We start from the raw sequence: 14,010 nt of genomic DNA, 5'->3' as shown, positions 1-14,010 counted from the left end.
AGCCTCCTGAGTAGCTGTGATTACAGGTGCATGCCACCATGCCTGGCTAATTTTTGTATTTTTAATAGAGATGGGGTTTCACATGTCGGTCAGGTTGGTCTCTTAACACCTGACCTTGTGATCCACCTGCCTCGGCCTCCCAAAGTGCTGGGATTACAGGCGTGAGCCACCATGCCGGGCCAGAGCAGCAAAGTTTAAAAAAGAACAAAGTAAGTGGACTTACACTATCATATTGCTCCCCTCCCTTCCCCTTCTCTCCCCTCCCCCCAAATAATTGGGACTCCTAGCAAAAGAGCCCAGTTAAAACCTACCCAACCCAGAAAAATGAGACAAACTAAAGGAGATGCCAGTGAAAAACCAGTGGCTATCAGGCATGGAGATGGCAGCCAGCCACTCATAACCCAACTACAGGCCGCTCTGGAAGAACTGTTCCCTGTAGGGTTTCAAAGGATGATATCTTGTCCTCCCCTTTGGGTTGGTCCCACTCATGAAACAACATAAAATCTTAGAACCTAAAAAATACCCTCATACCACCCGACTCCCTTTTCTCTTTTCTTCTTGAGACAGGATGTTGCTCTGTTACCCAGGCTGGAGGAGTGCAATGCGTGATCATGGCTCACTGCAGCCTCTACCTCCTGCGCTCAGGCAATTCTCTCACTCCAGCCTCTCGAGTAGCAGGGACTACCGTGGCGCCACCACACCTGGCTAATTTTTAAATTTTTTGCAGAGCCAGGGATTTCCTATGTTGCCCAGACTGAGAATTTTATTTATTTTTATTTTTGAGATAAGAGTCTCGCTCTGTTGCCCAGGCTGGAGTGCAATGGCACGGTCTCGGCATCCACCCGCCTCAGCCTCCCGAAGTGCTGGGATTACAGGCGTGAGCCACGGCATCCGGTCGAGAAATTCTTTATGATTGTGGGTTAAGCACAGATTTCTCAGCCACAACACCAAAAGCATGATCCATAAAAAATGGTGATAATGAATTTTATTAAACTTTAAAAGGTCTGCACCTCAAAACACATCGTCAAGAAAAGGCCAGGCGAGGTGGCTCACGCCTGTGATGTCGGCACTTTGGGAGGCTGAGGCGGGCGGATCACCTGAGGTCTGGAGTTCGAGACCAGCCTGGCCAACATAGAGAGACCCCCGTCTCTACTAAAAATACAAAAATTAGCTGGGCGTGATGGCGCGCGCCTAATCCCAGCTACTTGGGACACTGAGACAGGAGAATTTATTGAACCCGGGAGGCAGAGGTTGCAGTGAGCTGAGATCGTGCCACTACACTCTAGCCTGGGCAACAGAGTGAGACTCTGTCTAAAACAAACAAATTAGCGTGGTGGCGGGGGCCTGTAATCCCAGCTACTCTGGAGGCTGAGGCAAGAGAATGGCTTGAACCGGAAGGCGGAGGTTGGTAGTGAGCCGAGTTCGTGCCAGTACACTCCAAACTGGGCGACAGAGCAAGACTCCGTAAGAAAAGAAAAAGAAAACAGCCGGGAGTGGTGGCGCGCACCTGTAGTCCCAGGTACTCGAAAAGCCGAGGTGGGAGGATCGCTTGAACCCAGGAATTTGAGGCTGCAGTGAGCTAAGATCGTTCCATTGCCCTCCATTGCTGCCCACTGCGCTCCACTGTTGTCCAGGCTGTTGTTGAACTCCTGGCCTCGGGCGATGCTCCCGCGTCGGCTTTCCAAAGAGCTGGGATTAAAGGCGTGAGCTACCGGGTAAATGCGCTAATATGTATGTCAGGGCTTCATAGTAAGCACATAGTTTAGTCCTTGCCAAATATTAGCAGATGCGGGACTTTCGTCGGTGCCGGGAGCTCTCAGTCTGGGGCGTTTCTCCCACACACAGCTCAGCTCAGCTCAGCTCAGCTCTCGAAACGCCCGCAGTCGCTATGGTAACGGCCAACCACTTCCGGAAGAAGAACGGCGCGCGGCGAGGGTCATTCCCAGCCGCAAACTGAGTGGGCTCAACAGAGAAGCGCAAAGGGGTAAGCTACCAGTCCTGGAGGTTCCGGGGTTCGCCTCGGAGGGCAGCTTCGGAGCTCTCGCAGGTTCGCTCGCTTCTGCATACTCGTTGCCTCCCGGAGCCAACTCTTAAGTCCTGGACGCCAGGCCTGAGACAGTGCCGCCATGGACTTCTCCAAGTTCCTGGCCGACGACTTTGACGTGAAGGAGTGGATCAATGCGGCCTTCAGGGCCGGCTCCAAGGAGGCGGCGTCCGGGAAGGCGGACGGCCACGCAGCCACCCTGGTGATGAAGCTGCAGCTGTTCATCCAAGAGGTGAACCACGCCGTGGAGGGTGAGCCGCGAGGGGCCCTGGCCGCGGGACCCTCCCCTGCGCTCCGCTGGGCAGAGGTCCCGGGACTTGCGTGGGGCACCCGGGTGGGCGGTGCACGCATGGACAGCAAATACCGGTGCTTCCCTTGGCTAGCGGAAGTCCTGATCCCATCAGCGGGAGTCTCAGCTGGGTGCCACGCTGTCTTGAACACTTGCTTTTCCTCTTCTCCCTGGGCTATAAGTTTCCTTTTTCTTTTCTTTCTTTTTGTTTTTTCTTTTGAAACAGGGTCTCACTCTGTTGCCCAGGCTGGAGTGCAGTGGCTCGATCATAGCCGACTGCAGCCTCGAACTCCTGCACTCAAGCGATCCTCTAGCTTCCCGAGTAGCTGGGACTACAGGTGCAAGCCACCACGCCCCGCCAATTTTGTTTTTAAAAAAATTGTACTTGTGTCAGTTTGCTGAGAATGATGGTTTCTAGGTTCATCCATGTCCCTACAAAGGACACGAACTCATCGTTTTTGATGGTTGCATAATATTCCATGGTGTATATGTGTCACATTTTCCCTGTCCAGTCTATCATCGGTGGTGGGGAGTTGGAGAGAGATAGCATGGGGAGAAATGCCAGATATAGGTGATGGGGTGGAAGGCAGTAAATCACACTGCCATGTGTGTACCTGTGCAACAATCTTGCATGCTCTTCACATGTACCCCAAAACCTAAAATGCAATTTAAAAAAAAAAAGTGTAGAGATGGGATCTCACTCTGTTGCCCAGGCTGGTCTCAAATTCCTGGGCACAATGGGTTTTCCAGTCTTGGCCTCCCAAAGTTCTGTGATTATACATGTGAGACACCACATCTGGCCTAAAGTTTCCTTTTGAAACTTTTAAAAGAGTGGATTTTATTGAAGTTGTCCTTCTCTAACTCAATAGCAGATCTCTGGAATTCCCTTTTTATTATTATCTATAGGCATTGGAAGATAAGATGGATCTTTTTAAATGCTAGAAGTTTTAAACCATTCTTAACATGTATTTGTTGAGTCACCTTCCAGAATGTAAGACACAGCAGCTCCGGTTTCTGGGTTTCTGTTATGGTGACTTGAATGTCAGAGTCAAGGGCCCAGTATCCAAGAAAGTTGGCTTTGACTTTTTGTAATCTAGGAGCCAGAGTTTGTGAGATGGTTATTCAAAGAGTTAAAGGGCCTGTTTTTGTATCAAACAATAAACTGTTAAAAGAAAAAAAGAAGAGTGAATTTTGAGAGTATGAAGGAAGTAGCCAACGGATTCCTGTATCTGGCACTAAATGTATTATAGTATAGGTGTAAGGGAATGACACAGATCTGGAAAACATTGTTTTAGTGGATTTCATGTCAGTTGAGGAAGATAGGCTGGTCTTAATGGAGACTTAAACTTTTTTTTTTTTTTTGAGAGAGAGGGTCTCATTCCTTATTCTGCTGCCCAAGCTGGAATGCAGTGATACCATCATAGCTCACTGCAGCCTCCAACTCCTGGGTTCAAGCAATCCTCTCGTCTCAGCCTCCCAAGTAACGGGGACTACAGGCATGTGCCACCATGCCTGGCTAAATTAAAAAAAAAAAAATTTTTTTTTTTTTAGAGACCAGGTTACACTGTGTTGTCCAGGTTGATCTCAAATTCCTGATGTCAAGTGATTCTCCCATCTTGGCATCTCAAAGCCCTAGGATTACTGGTGTGAGCTACCATACCTGGCTTAAACCAGTTTTTGAGGGTAAGTTAAATCATAAAAAATAACATGCACTGGCAACCATTTCATGTAATTCCTTGACCTGACTTTTATTCACCGTGTGTTGATTCAGTACACACTGCACACAAATCTCTTTCCCAGGCTGAGCTGGAAAGACCAAACAGACTGCTTCTACTGGAAGTGGATGGTCCAGGAGATGTTCCCTTTTTGTTGTTGTTTTTTTGAGACAAAATCTCGCTCTGTCCCCTAGGCTGGTGTGCAGTGGCACCATCTTGGCTCACTGCAGCCTCTACCTCCTGGTTCAAATGATTCTCCTGCCTCAGTCTCCCGAGTAGCTGGGATTATGGTTGCTCACCACCACGCTCAGCTAATTTTGTACTTTTAGTAGAGATGGGGTTTCATCATGTTGCCCGGGCTGGTCTCGAGCTCCAGACCTCAGGTGACGCACTTTCCTTGGCCTCCTAAAGTGCTGGGATTACAGGCATGAGCCACTGCACCCGACCAGATGTGCCCATTGTTTAAGTAAAGTTAGGGATGGGGCTTTATTTCACTGCAGATTGTTTTATCTCTCTCTTTTCTTTTTTCTTTCTTGAGACAGTGTCTCACTTTGTCTCCCAAGCTACAGTGCAGTGGCATGATCATTGCTCATTGCAGCTTCACCTCATGGGCTCAAGCAATTCTCTTGCCTCAGCCTCCTTAATAACCACAGGCATGTGCCACCGTGCCAAGCTAATTTTTTAATTTTTTTGTAGAGATGGCCTCTCATTATGTTGTCCAGGCTGGTCTCAAACTCCTGAGCTCAGGCGATCCTCCAGCCTTTGCCTCCCAAAGTTCTGGGATTATAGGTGTGAACTACCGTGCCCGGCCCATATTCTTTATTGTACCTTGCATCTTTTACTAATTATTACGCACTTAATATGCATGTGTCCAGAAATGGGCAGTGGGGAGGAAAAGTTTATCTTGCTGGAGCTTGCTGCCTGTGGGGAAGATAGAAACACAGTTAAATTACAATGGGTGGCTTTACTGAGAATAGAATCTGGAGTTGTGAAAGCTGGCAGGAGGGTTCAGTTACATCTTGTTTAGAAGAATCATAAAGCACTTCCCTGTGTTAGACCTTGAAGGAAAACTTTGTAGGGCAAAGAGAAAGGATATTAATAATAATATAATAGCAAATTGGCCAGGTACAGTGACTCACACCTGTAATCCTGGTACTTTGGAAGTACCAGGGCCCAAGTCTGCAATGAGGAAAGATGATTGTAGCGGTTCAAGTAGATGTTGAGGACCCCAAATTGGAGGACTGATTTCTTCATTTAGCCAGTCAACAAATATTTATTGGGCACAAACCCTTTTCTAGGTTCAAAAATATACGCTGTTGAACAAGACCCAGTCTTGGATTGGTGAGGTCCACAGGGGCCACGTTATGCAGGGATTTTATTTTATTTCTTTTTTTTTTCTTTTTAAGAAACGGGGTCTTGCTCTGTCACCCAGGTTAGAGTGCTGTGCAGGGATTTCATTGTCACATTAAAATTTGAATTTAAGGCCAAGCGTGGTGGCTTATGCCTGTAATCCCAGCGCTTTGAAGGCTGAGGCAAGTGGATCACCTGAGGTCAGGAGTTCAAGACCAGCCTGGCTAACATGATGAAATCCCATCTCTACTAAAAATTTAAAAAATTAAGGTGGGTGGATCACTTGAGACCAGGAGTTTGAGACTAGCCTGACACACAGCGAAACCTTGTCTCTCCTAAAAATACCAAAATTAGCTGGGAGTGGTGGTACACAACTGTAATCCCAACTACTTGGAGGCTGGCTAAGGCAGGAGAATCGCTTGAACCTAGAGGCAGAGGTTGCAGTGAGCCGAGATTGTGCCATTGCACTCCAGTATGAGTAACAGAGGGAGACTCTGTCTCAATAAATAAACAGAGTTTGAATTTAATTTGAAAATAAGGCATTGTAGGATTTTAAAGCAGAAGAGTAACATGGTTTAGGAGGCTATTGCTGAGGCCCAGAAAATAGATGATAGTGGCTTCAGCTGGGTTGATGGCAGTGAAGATGATGAGTAATGGGTAGATTTAAGATATTTTTAGGCTTGGCATTGTGGCTCACACTTATAATCCCAGCATTTTGGGAGGCCTAGCCAGGCAGGTCCCTTGAGCCCAGGAGTTTGAGACCAGCCTGGGCAACATGGCAAAACAGCATCTCTACAAAATATATGAAAATTATTCAGTCCTGGTGGTGTGTGCCTGTAGTCCCAGCTACTCAGGAGGCTGAGGTGGGAGGATCACCCAAGACCAGGAGGCTGAGGTTGCAGTGAGCTGTGACTGTGCCACTGCACTCCAGTGTGGGCCACAGAGTGAGGCCCTGTCTCAAAAAGAATTTTAAAATAGGCTGGGTGCGGTGGCTCATGCCTGTAATCCCAGCACTTTGGGAGGCCGAGGCGGGTGGATCCCCTGAGGTCAAGAGTTCAAGACCAGCCTTGGCCAACATGGCGAAACCTTGTTTCTACTAAAAATACAAAAAATTAGCTGGGCTTGGTAGCAGGCGCCTGTAATCCCAGTACTTGGAAGGCTGAGGCAGGAGAATCGCTTGGACCCAGGAGGCGGAGGTTGCACTTAGCTGAGATTGCGCCATTGTGCTCCAGTCTGGGGGACAGAGTGAGACTCTGTATTGAAAAAAAAACCAAAAACCAACCAAACAAAAAAACCATGGAAAGCAGACACTGGGGCCAGACCCATGTGAAGCTTAGTTTTAGCTCTGTAAGATCTTGGTCAAGTTACTTTAACCTCTCTGAGTTTTCTTATCAGTAGAAGATGGCTGCAATGACTGCCATGGACATTTGTATAAAAGCCCCTGGGCACGCCTCCTTGCAAATGGGGTTATGATTTCACTGGTGGTAGCAAACAGTTGGTGTTGGGACAGGTTGATTACTCATTCCTGTGACATCAAAGGTCCTTTCCCATCAGTCTGGGAATGTGATTCTGGCAGGGGCCACCTCACTGCCCGTCCCCTCTCCTGCCACATATTTTATGCAGGCTCCAATAACTGTGTGGTTGGTCCTGCGTTTCCTTTCTGTTGTCTGATTTGTGCCCTATTTTTTACTGGTGACTGGTCCAGCTTTCGCCTTTCACCTTTTGTGGATATTGCTTTTTTTTTTTTTTTTTTTTTTTTTTTTGCCATAGAAACAAGCCACCAAGCCCTCCAGAACATGCCCAAAGTGCTCCGTGATGTCGAAGCTCTAAAACAAGAGGCATCTTTCCTGAAAGAACAGATGATTCTTGTCAAGGAGGACATTAAAAAATTTGAACAGGATACATCTCAATCCATGCAGGTATTTTGGCTCCTGTCGTAAATGGCGATTCTTGTTTTGGGAAGGTGTTCACTCTCATACGGGGTTTAGAACAGCACAGTGTTTTGGGAAGCCAGCCATCACTCAGGATTCTGCCCCAGCACTCAAATTATTCTATCCTTTTTTTGAGACACAGTCTCGCTCTGTTGCTGGAGTGCAGGCTGCAGTACAGTGGCGTGATCTCAGCTCACTGCAACCTCTGCCTCCCAGCTTCAAGCAATTCTTGTGCCTCAGCCTTTCAAGTAGCTGGGATCACAGACATGCAACACCACGTCCAGCTAATTTTTGTATTTTTAGTGAAGACAGGGTTTCACCATGTTGCCCAGGCTGGTCTTGAACTCCTGGTCTCAAGTGATCCTCCCACCTCGGCCTTCCAAAGTGCTGGGATTACAGGCATGTGCCGCCACACCTGGCTAATTTTTGTATTTTTAGTAGAGTTGGGGTTTCGTCATGTTGGCCAGGCTGGTCTTGAACTCCTGACCTCAGGTGATCCACCTGCCTCAACCTCCCAAATGTGGGATTACAGGCATGAGCCACTGTGCCCAGCCCCAAAACTATGCTTTTGCTTGAGTCTTTCAGCTGATTTACCTCTTCAGCACTGCTGATTAAATTTAGCCAGATGATTGGTGTTTCAGGAGACAGAAGCTTCCTAAAGACAGGAGCATGCCACCATACTTACATTTCAAGTCCCTGGTGGCAGGTGGAGAAAAAGGACCTACCGCTTCATTTTTCACCCCTCTTATCTCTTTCAGGTGTTGGTAGAAATTGACCAGGTGAAGTCCAGAATGCAACTTGCTGCCGAATCTCTTCAGGAAGCAGATAAGTGGAGCACATTGAGTGCTGATATTGAGGAGACATTTAAGACTCAGGTAGGTTTCTTGTTTAGAGGATGCTATGAAAAGTATTTAAGCAAGAACTTGAGGTTTGGAGAAAGCAAAAGATACAGCATTCGTCAAAACCGTAAGGGAGAGTTGATTGCCAATAGGAATATTCAAAAATCTTCAGACTCAGGGTGGGGAAGATCTGAAACTGCTCGGTGTGCTTTCAGCCTCTTTGGCTTGCACCCTCTGTGTGACTGAAGCCTCTAAGTCGCAGAGTGAGTTCAGGAAAAGCCTCCATAAAGATGTACAGGCACCAGTCACAGTGACTCATGCCTGGAATCCCAGCTCTTTGGGATGCTGAGGTGGAAAGATCACTTGAGGCCAGGAGTTTGAGACCAGCCTGGGCAATGAGACCCCCATCTCTACCAAAAAAAATTTAAAAATTAGCCAGGTATGGTGGTGCACACTTGTAGTTCCAGCTACTCAGGAGGCTGAGGTGGGAGAATCTCTTGACTCCAGGAGTGGAAGGCCACCATAAACTATGATCATACCACTGCACTCCAACCTGAGGGACAGAGCAAGACCCTGTCTCAAAAAAAAAAGAAGAAAAACCGGCACAGGCAGAGAACATTGGGGGTAAATGAATGAGAGGGTGGAACATGGTGAGGGGGGAGCCTTATATACCATGGGGACTTGGTGAGTTATTGACCCCCTCTGAGGCTGCAAACTGTGGAAAATAGTAATAGGTTTGACACCTGGATATAAGGATGAAGTAAGATGATGTCTTATGAAAAACTCTTGATTGTAAAGCAAAATGAATGATTTATCAACCACAATTTTTAAAAAGTTACAAATGTACACCTGTAATCCCAGCACTTTGGGAGTCCAAGGCAGGCAGATCACAAGGTCAAGAGATCTAGACCAGCCTGGTCAACATGGTGAAACCCTGTCTCTATTAAAAATACAAAAATTAGCCAGGCGTGGTGGCGCATGCCTATAGTCCCAGATACTTGAGAGGCTGAGGCAGGAGAATTGCTTGAACCCAGGAGGCGGAGTTTGTAGTGAGCTGAGATCGTGCCACTGCACTTCAGCCTGGCGACAGGCTTATTTTGTCTCAAAAATAAAAAATATCCTCTATTCTGTTCTTTTCTAGGACATAGCTGTGATTTCTGCCAAGCTAACAGGTATGCAGAATAGCTTGATGATGCTTGTTGATACACCAGACTACTCTGAAAAATGTGTGCACCTGGAGGCACTGAAGAACAGGCTGGAGGCCCTAGCCAGTCCGCAGATTGTCGCGGCATTCACTTCTCAGGCCGTAGGTGGGTGCTGGCTGCTCCTCATCTCTGTGTACCTCTGTCTATAAAGATAAGGCCTTCTAAGACTTCAGTTTTCTTATTGGTGATTGAATTATATAGATTAGAAGGAACTCTGTAATTTTTTTTTTTTTTTTTTTTTTTTGAGACAGAACCTCTCTCTGTCACCCAGGCTGGAGTGCAGTGGCACAATCTTGGCTCACTGAAACCTCTGCCTCCCAGGCTCAAGCAATTCTCCTGCCTCAGCCTCCTGAGTAGCTGGGATTACAGGCAGGCACCACCACACCCAGCTTGATTTTTTGTATTTTTAGTAGAGATGGGGTTTCACCATGTTGACCAGGCTAGTCTTGAACTCCTGACCTCAAGTGATCCACCTGCCTCGGCCTCCCAAAGTGCTGGAATTACAGGTGTGAGCCACCGCGTCTGGCCCACAGCTGTTTATACTGGACAGAACATAGTGTGTATCCACTGCTTCTGTGCTCCTTCGCACCCGTGTGTGTGTTATGCAAGCCCTTCTGCTCTGGGTTTCATGTTCTCCTGAACCTGTTCTGTTGAAGGTCTCCAACAGCTGTGCCATTACAAAATTCGAAGGCCTACTATCAGTTTGTACTTTGTTTTTGACAGTGTTGTTTCACTCTCTCCTTTTCTGAAAACACTTTCTCTCTTGGTTTGAAACATAGCATCAGTTTTGTTTACATGATGGTACATTTCTGATGACGAAATTAAATCATAAGAAGTTTTTTTTTTTTTTTTTTTTGAGACGGAGTTTCGCTCTTGTTACCCAGGCTGGAGTGCAATGGCGCGATCTCGGCTCACCGCAACCTCCATCTCCTGGGTTCAAGCAATTCTCCTGCCTCAGCCTCCCGAGTAGCTGGGACTACAGGCGTGCGCCACCATGCCCAGCTAATTTTTTTTGTATTTTTAGTAGAGACGGTGTTTCAGCATGTTGACCAAGATGGTCTCGATCTCTTGGCCTCGTGATCCACCCGCCTCGGCCTCCCAAAGTGCTGGGATTACAGGCGTGAGCCACCGCGCCCGGCCAAATCATAAGAAGTTTTGATATCTTAAGTGTTCTTTCTGATTTTTAAATTTGTTTTAGGATGGTTGGGTGTGCTGAGATTGGGCTTCAATAATAACTTCTTGTTAAAAAATTTTTTGTCTTCTACATAGAGTCAAGGTCTCATTATGTTGCTCAGGCTGATCTCAGACTCCTGGCCTCAAGAAATCATCCTGCTGTGGCCCCCAAAGTGCTAAGATTACAGGCGTGAGCCACCATACCTGGATGAAAAGTTTTGTAATTAAAAAAATTTTTTTGGCTGGGCTCAGTAGCTCACTCCTGTTATCCTAGCAGTTTGGGAGTCTGAGGCAGGAGGATCACTTGAGGTCAGGAGTTTGAGACCAGCCTGGTCAACATGGTGAAACATCTCTACTAAAAATACAAAAATTAGCCAGATGTGGTGGCATATGCCTCTAATTCCATCTACTTGAGAGGCTGAGACAGAAGAATTGCTTGAACCCAGGAGGCAGAGGTTGCAGTGAGCCAGGATGGTGACACTGTACTCCAGCCTGGGCAACAGAGCCAAACTGTCTCAAAAAAAAAATTTTTTTTTAATGCTCTGTATTAGTGTCTATAAAAATAATAATTTTTTGACAGCTATAGCTAGACAATTATGAATAGGCAGACATAGACGCATATATGTTCTTATCATATAATCATAAAGTTTCAGTGTAATTAATTTGACCGTATAATTTTTTTTTTTTTTTTGAGACAAAGTTTCACTCTGTCGCCCAGGCTAGAGTACGATGGCACGATCTCGGCTCACTGTAACCACCGCCTCCCGAGTTCAAGGGGTTCTTATGCCTCAGCCTCCCAAGTAACTGGAATTACAGGTGTGTGCCACCACACCTGGGTAATTTTTGTATTTTTAATAGAGACTGGGTTTCATCATGTTGCCCAGGCTGGTCTTGAACTCCTAACATCAAGCAGTCAACCCACCTTGGCCTCCCAAAGTGCTAGGATTACAGGTGTGAGCCACTGTGCCTGGCCCTGATTTTTTTGTTCTTGTGATGAGACCACTTAAAATCTATTCTCTCATAAATTTCAAATATACAATATAGTAGTATTAGTTACAGTCACTGTGCAGTGCATTAGCTCCCCCAAACTTACCTGTCTTATAACTGAAAATGTGTGATCTTTGGCTAGCATCTCTCCGTTTCCTCCACCCCCTAGCCCTGGCACCCACCATTCTACTCTCTGTTTAACCTTGACTTTTTATGTTCCACATATAAGTGAGATCGTATAGTATTTGTCTTTCTCTTTCTGGCTTATTTCACTTAGCATGATGCCCTGTAGGTTCATCCATGTTGTTGCAAGTGGCAGGATTTCTTTCTTTTTTTTTAATGGCTGAAGGAAGTGCTTTTAATAACTAAGCTGGAACAACAGGTGTAAATGGGGACTGTTGTGGGCCAACTAGACATATGGTCACCCCACGCATACAGAACCCTTGGAATATGGTCACCCCACACATGCAGAACCCTTCGAATATGGTCACCCCATGCATACAGAACGCTTGGAATATGGTCACCCCACACAAACAGAACCCTTGGAGAATGACCCTCTGGATAGTTGAGTTTTCAGTGTGAGAGCAGCTTAACCTCCTCTTGCCAAACGGTATCACTCTTCTTCCTCAAAAGGTGATTGTGGCCGTGCGCGGTGGCTCATGCCTGTAATCCCAGCACTTTGGGAGCTGAGGTGGGTGGGTCACTTGAGGACAGGAGTTCGAGACTAGCCTGGCCAACATGGTGAAACCCTGTCTCTATCAAAATTAGCCCAGTTTGGTGGCACACACCTGTAATCCTAGCTACTCAGGAGGCTGAAGTAGGAGAATCACTTGATCCAGGAGATAGAGGTTGCAGTGAGCCGAGATCATGCCATTGCACTTCAGCCTGGGTGACAGAGTGAGACTTTTGTCTCAAAACAAACAAATAAAACAAAATAAAAAAGGTGATTCTGGCCAGGCCCAGTGGCACATGCTTATAATCCCGGAACTTTGGGAGGCACAGACCAGAGGATTGCTTGAGGCCAGGAGTTCTCACCATGGAGCCTCAGTATGCTGCCCAGGAGTTTGAGACCAGCTTGGGCAACATAGTGAGACCCTGTCTCTACAGAAAAAAAGAAAAGTTAGCTCGGTGTGGTGGAGGATGTGGTGGAGTGTGCTTATGGTTCCAGCTACTTGGGATACTGAGGCAGGAAGATCTCTTGAGCTCAGGAGTGCAAGGCTGTTATTGCAGCACTGCATGCCAGCCTGGGTGACAGAGCGAGACTCTATCTCTAAAAAGAAAAAAACCCAAAAATCTCAATGAAAAAATTCTAAATATTCACAAATATTCAGTACTATATTAATACCCATACGCACACAGTGAGCAAGGGGGCTTGTTCTTGAATTGCAAGAATAGTACAATATTGGGAATGCTATTGGTATGATTTGTTGTATTAGTAGGTCAGAGGAAATGAAAATAATGTATTCAATCTTGATAGATGCTGAAAAGACATTTAATAAAATTTGATAATCGTATTTATTTTTAAAAATTACCTGGCTGGGCGCAGTGGCTCACGCCTGTAATCCCAGCTTTGGGGAACTTTGGGAGGCCAAGGTGGGTGGATCACGAAGCAGGAGATGGAGACCATCCTGGCCAACATGGTGAAACCCTGTCTCTACTAAAAATACAAAAAAATTAGCAGGGCGTGGTGGCATGCACCTGTAGTCCCAGCTACTCGGGAGGCTGAGGCAGGAGAATTGCTTGAACTTGGGAGGTGGAGGTTGCAGTGAGCTGAGATTGTGCCAGTGCACTCCAGCCTTGGTGATAGAGTGAGACACTTGTCTTAAAAAAAAAATTACTTTACCTAATAGTATCAAGTACTGATTACAATTGTTTCTGCCTCTGGAGTTCCTAAACAGCACAGGAATTACAGTAGAAATGGTTCTCTGCTGGGGACCGGAGGTATTTAGCACAACAGGCTGACTTCCTGGCTTCAACCCAGATAAAACCATGTTTTTCTTTTGGTGATTAATCTTAATTTTGGCAAGTATCAGGAAGGATTCCCCTGCCCCACAGGTAATGTGTTCTTTATAATTAGCCATGTTTCATATCTAATTATAAAGAAGCACCTAGAAGGCCAAGGTGCTTCTTTATCTAACAGTTTTTATTTTTTTTTTGAGACAGAGTCTTGCTTTGTTGCCCAGGCTGGACTGCAGTGGTGTGATTTCGGCTCACGGCAACCTCTGCCTACCGGGTTTGAGTGATTCTCCTGCCTCAGCCTCTGGAGTAGCTGAGATTATGGGTGCTTGCCACCATGCCTGATTAATTTTTTATATTTTTAGTAGAGATGGGGTTTCACCATGTTGGCAAGGCTGGTCTCGAGCTCCTGACCCTAGGTTCGCCCACTTCAGCCTCCCCAAGTGCTCGGATTATAAACTCCATTATAAAACTCGAACAGTTTTTAAAGAGAATTCTTGGACCGGACACGGTGGCACACG

The 14,010-nt window shown here is 46.4% G+C and overlaps 1 protein-coding gene across 1 annotated transcript in view; it reads left to right on the top strand.

Moving 5' to 3' along the window:
* Positions 1-1,901: 1,901 nt before the first annotated feature.
* Positions 1,902-14,010, top strand: part of COG7 (component of oligomeric golgi complex 7) — a 72,937-nt gene continuing 60,828 nt past the window's right edge. The window contains exons 1-4 of the mRNA XM_037740616.1: positions 1,902-2,295; positions 7,169-7,317; positions 8,088-8,204; positions 9,310-9,478. Of these exons, the coding sequence (XP_037596544.1) occupies positions 2,127-2,295; positions 7,169-7,317; positions 8,088-8,204; positions 9,310-9,478 (604 nt within the window). The 5' untranslated portion in view covers positions 1,902-2,126. The remainder of the gene's footprint in view (positions 2,296-7,168; positions 7,318-8,087; positions 8,205-9,309; positions 9,479-14,010) is intronic.

The sequence above is a fragment of the Cebus imitator genome, unplaced genomic scaffold, assembly GCF_001604975.1.
Source record: "Cebus imitator isolate Cc_AM_T3 unplaced genomic scaffold, Cebus_imitator-1.0 Scaffold85, whole genome shotgun sequence".
Taxonomy (NCBI): Eukaryota; Metazoa; Chordata; class Mammalia; order Primates; family Cebidae; genus Cebus; species Cebus imitator.
Note: the sequence above shows the minus strand (reverse complement) of the source record. Positions and strands in the feature narration are given on the sequence as shown.